Source organism: Danio aesculapii, chromosome 8 (genome assembly GCF_903798145.1).
Source record: "Danio aesculapii chromosome 8, fDanAes4.1, whole genome shotgun sequence".
Lineage (NCBI taxonomy): Eukaryota > Metazoa > Chordata > Actinopteri > Cypriniformes > Danionidae > Danio > Danio aesculapii.
The window spans coordinates 19,688,275-19,702,912 of NC_079442.1; the positions used below are offsets into that span (position 1 = coordinate 19,688,275).

General features: G+C 33.7%; 1 protein-coding gene across 5 annotated transcripts in view; it reads right to left on the reverse strand.

The window, feature by feature from the left end:
* fahd2a (fumarylacetoacetate hydrolase domain containing 2A) overlaps window positions 1–14,409 on the reverse strand; it is a 36,422-nt gene extending 22,013 nt beyond the window's left edge. For 3 of the 5 annotated variants that reach the window (XM_056463379.1, XM_056463380.1, XM_056463378.1), the window contains exons 1-3: window positions 10,523–10,776; window positions 5,035–5,251; window positions 2,016–2,075 (exon numbers count right to left, since the gene is read on the reverse strand). In XM_056463379.1, the coding sequence (XP_056319354.1) occupies window positions 2,016–2,075; window positions 5,035–5,251; window positions 10,523–10,776 (531 nt within the window). Of the gene's footprint in view, window positions 1–2,015; window positions 2,076–5,034; window positions 5,252–10,522; window positions 10,777–14,203 lie in introns of those variants that run through there. The other 2 variants (XM_056463382.1, XM_056463381.1) reach the window with 2 other exon arrangements.
* Window positions 14,410–14,638: the final 229 nt, after the last annotated feature.

Genomic DNA, 14,638 nt, shown 5'->3' on the forward strand with positions numbered 1-14,638 from the left:
TTGCAGTCATTCAACTCATTTTCTATTTAATTATGAGGTTTAAATACTCCATTTAGTGACATTTTAAGCACTATTTTAGCTGGATTAGCTTGTTGGATGGTCAATTTTTGATGAACCAAAAATAGTATAAATAAAGAAATATGAAAAAAAACAACTTATTTTTAAAATATAAAGATATTACATCATATATCATTAGAAAAAAATGTAGCCTATTTTCATTTTTTTTAGACAAATAACAAACTGGCCAGCACATTCAGCTTTCCTTAGTCGGAATTTGGCCATTTGAATAAAATAAATTTAAACATAATAAAAATAATGAATCTTAAATTCATATATAACAACAGCCTGACTAATATTAAAATGAACTTTTAATATGGGCTGCTTTTGCGGCGTTGGACCTTTTCATTGGTCAACTGTTTCTCTCAAGAATAAGAATGAAAGTTAGGCTACTTGTAAAATGTTTTTTCTATTTAACAACAGCAGGTCAATAGCGAAAGTTGACTTCACTTATGTCATATTTTGCGTGGTCTTAAAACCTTCAATGGGTTATCTCGACAGTTTATGATGGCATAGCAGTCAAAATAGGACAATTGAGGTCTTTTAAACCACCAATTCTCCTGTCTGAAGAATGCTGAACTGTCCAGATTGTCACAAAGCTGAGGCTTTGGGTTTAGAGTAATATTACTGTAATTATTTAGCCTCTGTCATAGCTATTAATTCTGTTTTGCCTATAACATTTTTTATTGTAATTTGTTTATTTTTTACCTCTTTTTTGACTTTTGGTAACTTTCGACATGCTTTTATTGATCAAGAAAAAAGGAAAAGGGAATGAAAATTGTATGTGCTGATGGAGAGTGACATAATGAGGATTTTTGAAGGTGAACTATCCCTTTAAATGCTAAAAAAAAAAAAATATATATATATATATATATATATATATATATATATATATATATATATATATATATATATATATATATATATATATATATATATATATATATATATACATCTATTACAAAAAGTTTAAAGATGTTTTTTTCCTTTTAATGTAATTAACTGGACAGCTTTAAAACCATTCCTCAACACAACTATCATTTAAATATGCCAGTTATAAAGTAATAAACCTTCACTTGAATTGAACAATTGAAGAGAGAGTTTTAATTTTATTGCCATTTCAGCTTCTATGGCTATGTCATGGCAAAAAAAAACAGATCAAGTTTACCACATTTTATAAATACCACTTTCCTATAATTATAAAAATATTCTAACAATTAAAAGTCACCAACAGCATTAAATAATATACAAGGTAAAATACATAAATAATCATAATGACGATAATATAGAAGATAAAAATCTAAAACATGTTTTTTAAGGTTTCCTTTTGATATAAATTCTACAATTTTAGAAGAATTCACATTTAAAAATATTTCATTTAAGGTCTCTCCAGATAAAAATTGTTGTCTGATAACATAAAAAATATGTCATTCCACAAAAATATGTCTTACAGTTTGGTTCCTATTGCAATATATACATTTTAGGGGTTCTTCTTGAACAATTGAAACATGTTTACCATACAGTATATAATTCTCAAAGAGATTGTAGAATATTGTTATGAGCAAATGCATTATTATAACTGCTAAAATCTTAATCCATTTCCCCCAGTTACTTACAAATAGAGTATGATGGTTAGCAAAAATGGGTATTATTATTGGAGTACATCTGTTTTTAAAGTGTATTTTAATAAATAAAAAAATGAGACAGAAACAGAATGTACATTTGAACAGATATTGAATTTGACTGCATTATCTAGGTATAGCTGAAAGGAAATATATGAAGTGAAGTGATCTGTTAAACATCATTTTAGATAATATTGTGTCATATATAACTTGCTCTTCTTTTTGAATTTAATCTAGTAGCTATGAGCCGTTCAATAAATTAACTGAACACTTCCATTTTAAGATATATTTGTCAACAGATGGAAATACTTACAAAACAAGTCAATCTTTTCCTACCTTTATATGCTTCCCTTTCCGTCCAATCACAAAGGCGAGTTCCACCTCCCAGTCCACTTCCTGTAAATGATGAGCCATCACAATGTTAAACAATTCACAAATTGGTCAATAGTTATCATAGTTAAATATGACTAACAACAAATATAAAATATGTGAGGAATTTCATCTAATAATATGAGAGTCAGTTATTCTGCTGTATTGCTGAATTAAAGTGATTCCGGTTTGTTTTAAAGAGCTCCAATTATGGGTTTTTGAAAATGACCTTCCACGCAGTGTGTAACACGGGTGAAGTGAAATATCCAGCTGAGGCTTAAATCAGAAAGTGTACCGTGTTTAAAACTATTGATTCATCTATAAAAGAGTAGACTCAGTGGTTCGAATGAATCATGGGGTTACGAGTCTTTAGCTGTGTAGGCGTGACGTCGATATGGAACTCAAGCCCTGCCCCTTCGTTACATGCGCAAACCCGAGAAAATTGAAACCCCCGGGCCTGGCCACAAGCACTGTAGAAAGAGGAAGACAAACACTGTAGCAGATCCTGGTTGAATCATGTTGCGAAGACGCTGTGCTCTGAAGTGTGAGGGGAAGTTAGTGTTTTTTTCCCTGCCCAAAGATGACGCTGTGAAGAGTCAGTGGTTGAAGTTTATTTTTGCAAAAATATTTCAGCATTATAGCCCCAGCTTTGTGCTGTGTTCCTGTTATTTTTCTGACGAGTGCTTCAATCTACACACTTATAACAAGGCAATCGTCATCCTTTTGTTAAAGGAAGGATCAGAAAAGACTATTGATGTATGAGACTTGACAGGAACTTTACAACATACAGTTCATGGATCAGTTCCTTCCTCCATTCCACAAGTGTAAGTAACTTCCATTCATTCATTTTCTTTTCGGCTTAATCCCTTTATTAATCTGGGGTCGCCGCTACGGAATGAACCGCCAATTTATCCAGTATATGTTTTACGCAGCGGATGCCCTTCCAGCTGCAATCCATCTCTGGGAAACATCCATACACAGTCATTCACACTCATACACTACGGACAATTTAACCTACCCAATTCACCTGTACCACAAGTCTTTGGACTGTGGGGGAAACCGGAGAACCCGGAGGAAACCCACGCGAATGCAGGGAGAACATGCAAACTCCACACAGAAATGCCAACTGACCCAGCTGGGCTCGAACCAGCAACCTTCTTGCTGTGAGGCGACAGCACTACCTACTGTGCCACCGCGTCACTTAAGTGTGACTAAAATGGTTGCCGCCTTGTTTTCTCTAGCTTGCAAATTATGTATTTAATTGTGTTTTGATACTTGTAACCGCTCCATGTGGCTTGTACTGTATCTGGTTAACTCTTTATGTTCTCATATCGTGTCTAAAACCATGTTGAAAACGCGACGCTTCCTGCTTTGTTTGCAGATTTAAATGAGTTTGTCCTACACATGTGCGGCAGTCAAGTTTCAAAATAGTTCAGTTTTTGCCACTGTGTGGAGTAATACTGAATGTGTGGCTGTTTTTATTTATGGTTAAGAACAGAGCAATATGCTAGTGTTGAGATTACAGGAGTTTTCCGGGAGAAATAACAGAATGGGAGGGTTGGTGGGAGATGGGTCTGAAATACGGGAGAGTGTTGGCAGGTATGCGCACACATACACTCTGCACTCTGACTGCTTCAAAATTGTTGATAAGCCGTGGTGGGTGTTTCTTTCTGTCTCGCGCTGAGCGCAGTCGACCAATCACAACAGACTGGGTCATCGGACCAATCAGCACAGATTAGCATCATGCTAAGGAGGGATTTGGGAACAAATTAACCACTGAACGAATCAAATAGGAGTTGTTGGGATAATTAGGTAAAAATAAATGCATATTATAAGACAATGAAAGTGTTCATGCGTATCAGCCTGTTGTTGGAGACCTCCAAAAGCAAAATATGACTCTTTTGAATGCATAATAGGGGCTGTTCACAATAACCTGTTCACACCTGCTATAAAAATGTGTTTCGGTCAGATCATAAGTATACAATAGAGACATGTTTTAGTTTACAACTGCTGAAAAGTCTTTTGTGGGTATTAATAATAATAATTCCTTACATTTATATAGCGCTTTTCTGGACACTTACAAGCGCTTTACATATTTTTGAGGGCAACCTCCTCATCCTGGATGATGCGACGGCAGCCAAATTGCACCAGACCGCACACCACACACCAGCTAAGGCCAGTGGGCAAACTTGGCCAGGATGGCGGGGTTAAACCTCTAATCTTTTTGAAGGACATTCTGGGATTTTTAATGACCACAGAAAGTCAAGACCTCGGTTTAACATCTCATCCAAAAGATGGCGCTCACTGAGCAGTATAGAGTTCCCATCAATATACTGGGGCGTTAGGACCCACATGTTGAGCGCCCCTGCTGGTCTCACTAACACCACTTCCGACAGCAACCATGTGGTCTCCCATCCAAGTACTGACCAGGCGCTTCAGTGGGCGACCATGCGAGAGTTGCAGAGAGCTATCTGCTGGATGTTTGAATAAATTTGAGCACAAGAGCGTTCACACTATTAAAGCAGTCTGGTCAAATGCAATGCCTTTTATGCCTGTATTTAGTGGCATCGGTAGGTCACATAAAATATGAATTTTTTTTTATGTAAACTCTTTAGACAATTATAGGTGTACCTGACAGAACAGTACAAAATCATACAAAAATGCCAGTTCATTACCCATTTAAAAGGAATAGTTCACCCAAAACTGAAACTTTATTCATTTATTCATCCTCCACGTGTCACAAACTTTTCTGATTATCTTTTTCTGTTAAACACAAAAGAAGACATTTTGATAAATGTAGCCAATGCCTTCCATAGCATGTGTTATATCTACTATGGGTGCCAACGGGTACAGGAACATTCTTCAAAGTATCTTCGTTTGTGTTCAACAGAAACAATAAACTTATAAAGGTTTGAAACCACTTGATGGTGAGTAAATAGTGAGTAAATTTTTGGCGTGAACTGTCCCTATAAGCCGCAGAGCTCACCTGACTCTCCTCTGGCAGAATGATGTCATCATCAGGTCCAGTGATGGAGCAAGGGAACTTGCTGAATATGATGGGCTCTTTGGGAATGGGCGCGTTTTGCTCTAGACAGTGGTCTTTGTAATTCATACCAACACAGACCACTTTCTCTGGATTGGTCACCGGAGAGAGCAGTCTGATGTCTGACCGCGGCAGCACATTCTGACCACTGGACAAAGCCCTGGGACAAAGAGAAGCAGATAATATTAATTAATAAAGTTCCATTTTATATTAAGAGTGCTTATTTCCTATGTACATACATCAGAAAATAATTACAATGTGTTGTGTTCATACACTGTTGCACAACACTTCTGGTGCTCTTGAAGTGGGCTACGAGTAAAGTTAGGGATAGGTTTGGTGGCATGGGTAGGTTTAAGGTTGGGTTATGTATATTTGTTTAATAGTGTAATTATAACAGCATTTACAGATGTAATTACAAGCAGATCGTTAAAAGAATGAGTACAATGTAAAAACATGCATGTACATAATACAGTAAGTGCATTGTACCAATGACTACAGAATACACAAGACATGTCACTCTATAGTATCTATTTGAATAGGGAAAAGTGTAACGGTGAATATGGTGAATAAAGCCCCGCCTACTAGTATAGGAGCCAATCATCAATCGTTATATGGCAAATAAAGCCGCCTTCTAGTACAGGAGCCAATCATCGATCACTATAGACTGATGATACTCCAGAGCAGGGCTCAGACCAGACGTGAGTTTCTGCAGATTTTATGTGATTTGGATGTTTAGAAATTAAACTAAATAGACAGTTGTTATTTCAATTCATTGGTGATTCCTCATATGAATTTCAATTTTAAGCCTGGCAAGTAGTATTGGAGAACTTGATGTTTCCCCATTCAAACAAAATGCCCGAGCGTACTGCCTGAGAGGCGTTTCAAAGATGGCCGCCGAGTAAAATGACTTGCCTTAAAATGGACTTTGATTGCACTAAATGATTAATTTGATTCGATAGCCCTGTGATTCCGCCATTTTGGAGTGAAAGCGATCGGCTGTCCATTGGATCTTATTGCTGTCATGATGGCAAGCAGCTGCTTTGTTTTTTATTTATTCATTTAAAAAGCGCATTAAAGCTGAAATACAACCTGAAAGACGACAATACAACACTTACTATCACAATCATCAGCACTTTTAATAGTTTATTTTGCAGACTAATGGCCGCCACACTATCTAGTGGCTGTTTACCAAATCGCACTTGAGTGTCGCCTCTTGGTGATTCTATGCTCTTTGCTGTAACTTTAATACTACCGTTTATTAATATTTATTAATAATACCGTTAATAATACCATTAATATTAATTTATTACATTCATGTAGTGCTTTTCTGGGCTAATAATAGGCTTTAATTAAATAAGACTTTCCCCAAAAGAAACAACATTGTATCACTTATGGAGATACAGTGCATCTGGAAAGTATTTATAGCGCTTCACTTTTTCCACATTTTTATGTTACAGCCTTATCCAAAATGTTTTAAATTAAATTCTTTTATTTCCTCAATTCTACACACAATACCCCATAATGACAATGTGAAAAAAAAGATTTTTTGAAATTGTTGCAAATTTATAAAAAAATAAAAGACTTCATATGCACATAAGTATTCACAGCCTTTGCCGTGAAGCTCTAAATTGAGCTTAGGTACATTCTGTTTCCACTGATCATTCTTGAGATGTTTCAGCAGCTTAATTGGAGTTCACCTGTGGTAAATTCAGTTGATTGGACATGATTTGAAAAGGCATACAGCTGTCTATATAAGGTCCCAGGGTTGACTGTGCATGTCAAAGCACAAACCAAGCATGAAGACAAAGGAACTGTCTGTAGACCTCCAAGACAGAACAGAAAAATTTCTGCTGCTCTGAAAGTTCCTATGAGTACAGTGGCCTCCATCATCTGTAAGTGGAAGATGTTTGGAACCACCAGGACTCTTCCTAGATTTGGCTGGCCATCTAAGCTGAGTGATCAAGGAAGAAGGGCCTTAGTCAGGGAGGTGATCAAAAACCTGATGATCACTCTGTCTGAGCTCCAGCGTTCTTTTGTGGCGAGAGGAGAACCTTACAGAAGGACAACCATCTGTGCAGCAATCCACCAATCAGGCCTGTATGGTAGAGTGGTCAAACGGAAGACACTCCCCGCCTGGAATTTAGCAAAAGGCATCTGAAGGACTCTCAGACCACAAGAAACAAAATTCTCGGGTCTGATGAGACTAAAATTGAACTCTTTCATCCAACCTGATAGAGCTTGAGAGGTACTGCAAAGAGGAATGGGCAAAAATTCCAAAGACAGCTGTGCCAAGCTTGTGGCATTATATTCAAAAAGATGTAATTCCTGCCAAAGGTGCATCAATAAAGTATTGAGCAACGGCTGTCAATACTTATGAACATCATTTTTCATCCTTTTTATTTTTTTTAATTTAATTTTTAATTTAATTTTATTTTAACCAATTTGCAACAATTTCAAAAAAATCTTTTTTTCACATTGTGATTATGGGGTATTGTGTGTAGAATATTGAGGAAAGAAATGATTTTAATCTATTTTGTAATAAGGTTGTAACACAAAAAAAATTTGGGAAAAGTGAAGTGCTATGAATATTTTCCAGATGCACTGTATTTGAAAAATATAAAAAAAAAAAATAAACAGGAGAAATAATTTGATATCAAGTGGACTTTTACATATGCATTTTTAATTGTATATCCTCTTTAATTTGTACGTTTTGTTATTTTAACTGATGATTATTTTATATGAATTATATTTAACTCATTGTGTACACAGAATTATTATATGTAGCCATATAAAGATTTCATTGTAAGATCAGGACTGCTGTATGACAGACTTCATGCCCAACAAAAACGAAATGTTAAGCTCCCAAAATGAATTTTAATTCAGAAATGAAAACATAGTCATCACAGTCAAGGTCAAATTTTTTTTTATAAAACATCTTAATACAGTGTGAATGCTGACCAAAGGGCTTCACAGACAGATTAAAATGCAAACATAGTAAGCAGAATCTTGACAAGTATTGTGTGCAGTAAATTGGAGTAATAAAAGCAACTAAAATGTATAATTTCGCCTGTGAGAAAAGGGTAAGTTTTAACTGATGCTTTAAAGATGCCTAATGTAGGAGAAGCTCTAATTGTTAAAGGTAGTGTGTTTTAGAGAATGAACTGAAAAAGATCTATCTCTTTTTGTTTTCAAACCAGATTTTGGGACATTAATTAAAGTAACAGCTGGGCTGAAGATCTCAGAGATCTCTGAGGAAAATCAAGACTTAACAGTTTGGAACTGGGGCAAGTCCATGTAAAGCTTCAAATATAAAAATTAAAATCAACTCTACAATCAATTCTGTTCTATTTATTTATCATTTATTCTATTTAACCCAAATTACTTATTAGATTTTTTATTTTGTTGTAGCCAGGTAGGGTTTATGTGGTTGGAACGGCGCACCGCCCACTGTCGAAGGTCCAGTATTTGTAATTTGTTGTCCTGTACATGAGCTCCCTTGTTCCATTTTGACTGCCGTTTCATCACAAATTGTGGGGGTAGGGGTAGGGGGAGTTCAAAGAATGTTTTAGGACCCAGCAGAATCCTTTGCTGGCTGGTAGCTCTTTTGTTGGTTGTACCGATTGGCCATAGGCTATAGCTTTACATGGACAATTAGTGAAAATTAAGACCTGTTTAAAAGCATTTAAGACCCCCCACAACATCATATTTCAGTGAATTTAATACTTTTTAAGGGCTTAAACTTAGTTTTTGAAATTTAAGACATTTTAAGACTTAAAGACCATGCGGACACCCTGAAAAAACTCAAACTTTTTCCCCTTTGAACAAAATATTTTATGTTGAGAAACATTTTAAATATTTTTGAGCAGTAAACATGTCAGGCTAAATAACTCAAATGAATCATTGACTTCTGCTATCTTCATTCGTGTCAAAAGCAGATTTCTCTACAATTTAAAATGGCATCTTTGTATATATATATATATATATATATATATATATATATATATATATATATATATATATATGTATATATATGTATATATATGTATATGTATATATATATATATATATATATATATATGTATATGTATATGTATATATATATATATATGTATATGTATATGTATATATATATATATATGTATATATATATATATATATATATATATATATATGTATATGTATATATATGTATATGTATATGTATATATATGTATATGTATATATATGTATATGTATATGTATATATATGTATATGTATATATATATATATATATATATATATATATATATATATATATATATATATATATATATATATATATATATGTATATGTATATATATATATGTATATGTATATGTATATGTATGTATATGTATATGTATATATATATGTATATGTATGTATATGTGTATATGTATATGTATATATATATGTATATGTATGTATATGTATGTATATATATATATGTATATGTATATGTATATGTATGTATATGTATATGTATATATATATGTATATGTATGTATATGTGTATATGTATATGTATATATATATGTATATGTATGTATATGTATATATATATGTATATGTATATGTATATATATGTATATGTATATGTATGTATATGTATATGTATATGTATGTATATGTATATGTATATATATATGTATATGTATGTATATGTATATATATATGTATATATATGTATATGTATATGTATATGTATATATATTTTTTTTTTTTTTTTTTTTTCTGATGGAGATACTGTTGTCCTAAAAAAAAGAAATAAAAAAATGTTACACAAACCTTCGGTATAGCAGAACATTTTGGTGGTTTTAAAACCTTGACTTTTTCAAACCGCGGTATCCCTTGAAGACGGTTATCGTCACATGCCTAATCACCATAAGACAGAATTTCGCAAGCTCAAACTCTAGTGTGACTGCGCCTTTACACTATTCACCATCAAAGACTACGTTTACACTGCCTGTAAATGTGGCCCGAATCAGATTTTTTTGCCTACATGTGACTTATGTTTGTTTTTGTCATGACAGTGTGAGCAGCCCAAACCACATGGGATCTGATCTTTTCAATTCTGATTTGTACCTCTTTTACATGTGGTATTAAATCAGATACAGATATGATGTTTTGCCATCTGACTGCAGTGTGAACGGTCATGTTGGAATTCATGTGACTTTTACATAATTTCAATCGACACGCATCATTATTCTGTACTGGTTGGTGCTCCAAACACCCTCTACTCTTCAGCGGCGTAGCAGAATAGCACACAGGGCAAATACTTTACCCCCAAAATTTACGGTTGTTTATTTTGAATATTTTTTGAATGACAGCTAGCCCTCGTTAACCAAACATTAAGGATTAACCTGTAACCAAAAAAAGGATTGTTCATTAAAAGCCCTAAAATTTTTTACCTCTTAGCACAGTCCATTCCCTTTAGCCCCAATTCCAGAAACTCCCTCATAGTGGAAGGCATGGAGGGGTCAAAAGCTTTCAGATCAACGATCCCCTGACCTTCATCCTGCTCCACCCCGACCCGCACAAACCCCTCGGCGCCTTTATGGCAGAACTGGACTAGTCTCATCCTGGCGAAGTATCTGACGGGGCCTGCGGAGAACATGGCATTGAGTCTCCTCAAAGTGAGCTGAGGGGCAGACAGAAATCTCATCTAATTAAGACAGAGGAAAACAGAGACAGATGGAAGAAAGGACATACAGCAGTGAAAGGCAGAAGTGGACATGTAGGATTACAGGATAAATAATGCACTTTTCAAGTGGATTGAGAAATTTCAAGTGGACTGAGGAGTTTCAAGTGGATTGAGGAGTTTCAAGCACATAAATTTACTTAGGAAAGCTGTATTTAGGAGTGGAATCTCAGAGAAATGAAACATGATTTGATGATGTTGAGAGGAGAGTTGATTTAAGAAGCACTCGATCTATAATAAAGATTCTGTTACATAATTGATTTATGGATTATTCAGGGATATCAGAAAATCAGAAGTCAGTTGAACAGTGAAAGATTTAGCAAGTTTTAATATCACATGCTGTATTTCAGTCATTTTAAAGGCACCAGGGTTTCTGTAGGTATAACTAAGGTGAATTTAAATCACTTTAAGATGTCTTGTTAAGTCTGAAAACCATGACATTTTAATAATGTTGTTTAAATGCAAATTTATAGGGAATGCACAGGGTATTTTCAGGGTCTGAATTAGTTTTGACATTTGTTTATGCAGTACATTAAACATTTAAAGCCATTCTTCATTACTACTATTTTTTTAGAATTTTTAACCTTTATTAAATCAACTAATTTATTTAAAAGCTAATAAATTAAACCTAATAAAAATCTACATTTTAAATAAAATATAAATTAAATGACATTTTTTGGATTGTTTTTAAAATGTCACATAACCAGGGGCGCCCTGGTCCACCCCCTGTGTAAACTCTGGCCACCCCAATATGATTTTGCTGTGGATATTATTAATTTAAATGTAGTTACGTAAATTCACAATATTTCAATAAATAAATAAATAGCAGCCACTAAATTATTGTGGACTGATTGGTGCCACTGAAGTAGCTGATTCACTCCCCCTCCCCAATCGCACACACCTTCAAAAGAGAGCAATGGCAATTTTATATTTAGGTACATCAATAGAAGAAGCTGTATTAATATGATTGTGACTCGGAAAGTATTATGGATAAATTATATTATTAGGTTCTGTATAGTGAGTGTGTGTATAAAATAATGCCTTTTGTTCAGTTTGTTCATTTGTTTGTTTTATTAATTCATTCATTAATCTTCATTTATTTTAGACATGGCATGTGCTGTACAATAAAAAGAAGGGAAAAATAACAGAAAAGTTATTTATATGTATGAAAAGTGTTTTTAAACTAAACATTGATTTTTATTTGATTTGCACATGTACTTGCTGAATTATTTCAAGGAATAAATTGCAATATTTCAAGAGTAACTAATTAAATGAATTAAAACCACATTATTTTATTTACCTGAAACAACAATATCATATTCCATTGAATTCATTATTTTTTGTGTGCCACCCCAAGATTTGGTGTGGCCTCAACTGGCCACCCCTAAGAAAATTTTCTGGGGGCGCCACTGCACAAAACATGAAGCAACTTTTAACTAAATCAATTGTATTATCTACAGACCTACATAATCATCTACACAAATATTTGCTCTAAATGTCATACATAAAATACCAAACTGAAACAAAAGAGTTGACGCAAACAGTTGAAGTCAGAATTATTGCCCCCCTTTGAATTTTTTTTTTACTTTTTAATTATTTCCCAAATTATGTTTAGCAGAGCAAGGAAATTTTCACAGTATGTCTGATAATATTTTTCTTCTGGAGAAAGTCTTATTTGTTTTATTTCGGCTAAAATAAAAAAGTAGTTTTTATTTTTTTTAAATCTTATTTAAGGTCAAAATTATTAGCCCTTTTGAACTATTTTTTCAACAGTCTACAGAACAAACCATCATTATACAATAACTTGCCTAATTACCCTAACTTGCCTAGTTAACCTAATTAACCTAGTTAAGCCTTTAAATGTCACTTTAAGCTGTATAGAAGCGTCTTGAAAAATATCTAGTCAAATATTATTTACTGTCATCATGGCAAAGATAAAATAAATCAGTTATTAGAAATGAGTTATTAAAACTATTATGTTTATAAATGTGCTGAAAAAATCTGCTCTCCGTTAAACAGAAATTGGAGAAAAAAAATAAATAGGGGTGCTAACAATTCAGGGGGGCTAATAATTCTGACTTCAGCTGTGTGTGCGTGTGTGTGTGTGTGTGTGTGTGTGTGTGTGTGTGTGTGTGTGTCTGACAGAAGTGGCAATGCTAATCAGTTGAAGTGGAAGTCATTTTAACTATCAAGCTCATTGACCGCCAATTACTGTATTAAAACTGTCACAACAAACAGTGATTGGAAATGTCAACGTTTGTTCAATTGTTCCATTGACATTTAAGTGTTGTTGTTTTTTATTTATTTATTTTTATTCAGATTTAAGAAAATCTGATTGGGTTCACATCTGACAGCATTGACAATTTTAGGCATTTCTTTCACAAAACATAATGGAGTTGTGTAGTAGCCATTTTGTTTTTCTGTTGACGCCAAATGCTAATTCAATTTGCTTCAGGGAAGTAAAATCCTCTAACAAAGTTCAAATCATTTCCTTAGAAATTGAATGACAGTGTTGACCTGTCATTGTTGTGATGAAGGATATTTTATCATGCATATTTAAAATATTGAAAATCTATAAAACGTAGTAGGCTACCTGCAATCACTGATGTGATAAGGAGTAACAGCTGACCCAGATATTGACTGGTTTATTACATGTTAATAAATGTCTGGCAGTGTTGACATTATTAAGTGTAGCTTTTGATAAACAAGAATTTCATTAATAAAATAATATTTTAGTCCATTTATTTGTATATGAATGACTGAACAATTCATGTGTACACACTTTTTAGATGTATGAGAAGACAATAAACGCCATGAATTTGATATAATGATGACCAAGTTCAATTGAATGGGGATAGTTGAGTTAAACATATTCTATATTCATATTCCTCATAACATCCATTTAAAAGTATTTTATACAGTTGGTGGACGAATGTTTTAAGAATCAGTCTTAATCAATATATTACTCCACAAAGGCTGCGATCATTTTGCATAAAACAGCCGCAGACTCGACTTTTACTGTTAATTACACATATTAAACTGAAAACAACATTTTTAAGTAAAAATATATCTATCATTTCACTTTCAACCATTAAACACTGTAGTTTTAGGTTTTAGTATTCACAAGTTTGTATTTTAAGGTTCCTTCTGTGTTGTTTCTCGATTGTGACACGTCGTAAACAACAACAAAACTCAAGTGACAGGTTGAAGGCATTGTTTAGGATAACACATCCAAAGCGGTTTTTGATTATGCAACAACACTGGTGCAAATTACTGATAGCATAAAACAGCTCGGTTTATGGCTAGAAATAAGATAACAAGCAAGACAGTGTAGATAACAAATGACTATCCTCTACTTTCAGATTTCTGCAGTGCTGTATGAAAGTCTTACCTGATCTTGGTTCACAAAACAGACGAGTTCTGATCGTGCACGTTTAAAAAAAATGAAATGACGCTTACAAAACAGATCTGTCTGAAGACTGATGTCTTACTTGCTCACACATCTCAATATATTGCACTTAAATTACACAATCTTCTTTGTACTTTGAAACTGTAGCTCACTGTCAGTCCAGCACCGCTGTCACGTGACCGAAAAATACGTACTCCTTACTCGTAAAAGAATCGTTCTTTTGAATCGGATCTTTTAAATCATCGGTTCAAACCTGTAAACTGTTCCCAAAAGAGCCCGAGAACGATTATTAACACATTTCTTTACAAGAAAGCTCACTAATAATTATGGAAACATTTATTTGTAAAAAAAAAAAAAAAAAAAATCTGTTTAAAGCTGATAAAGCTAATGTTTATGCGATGTAAATTAAAGTGAGCA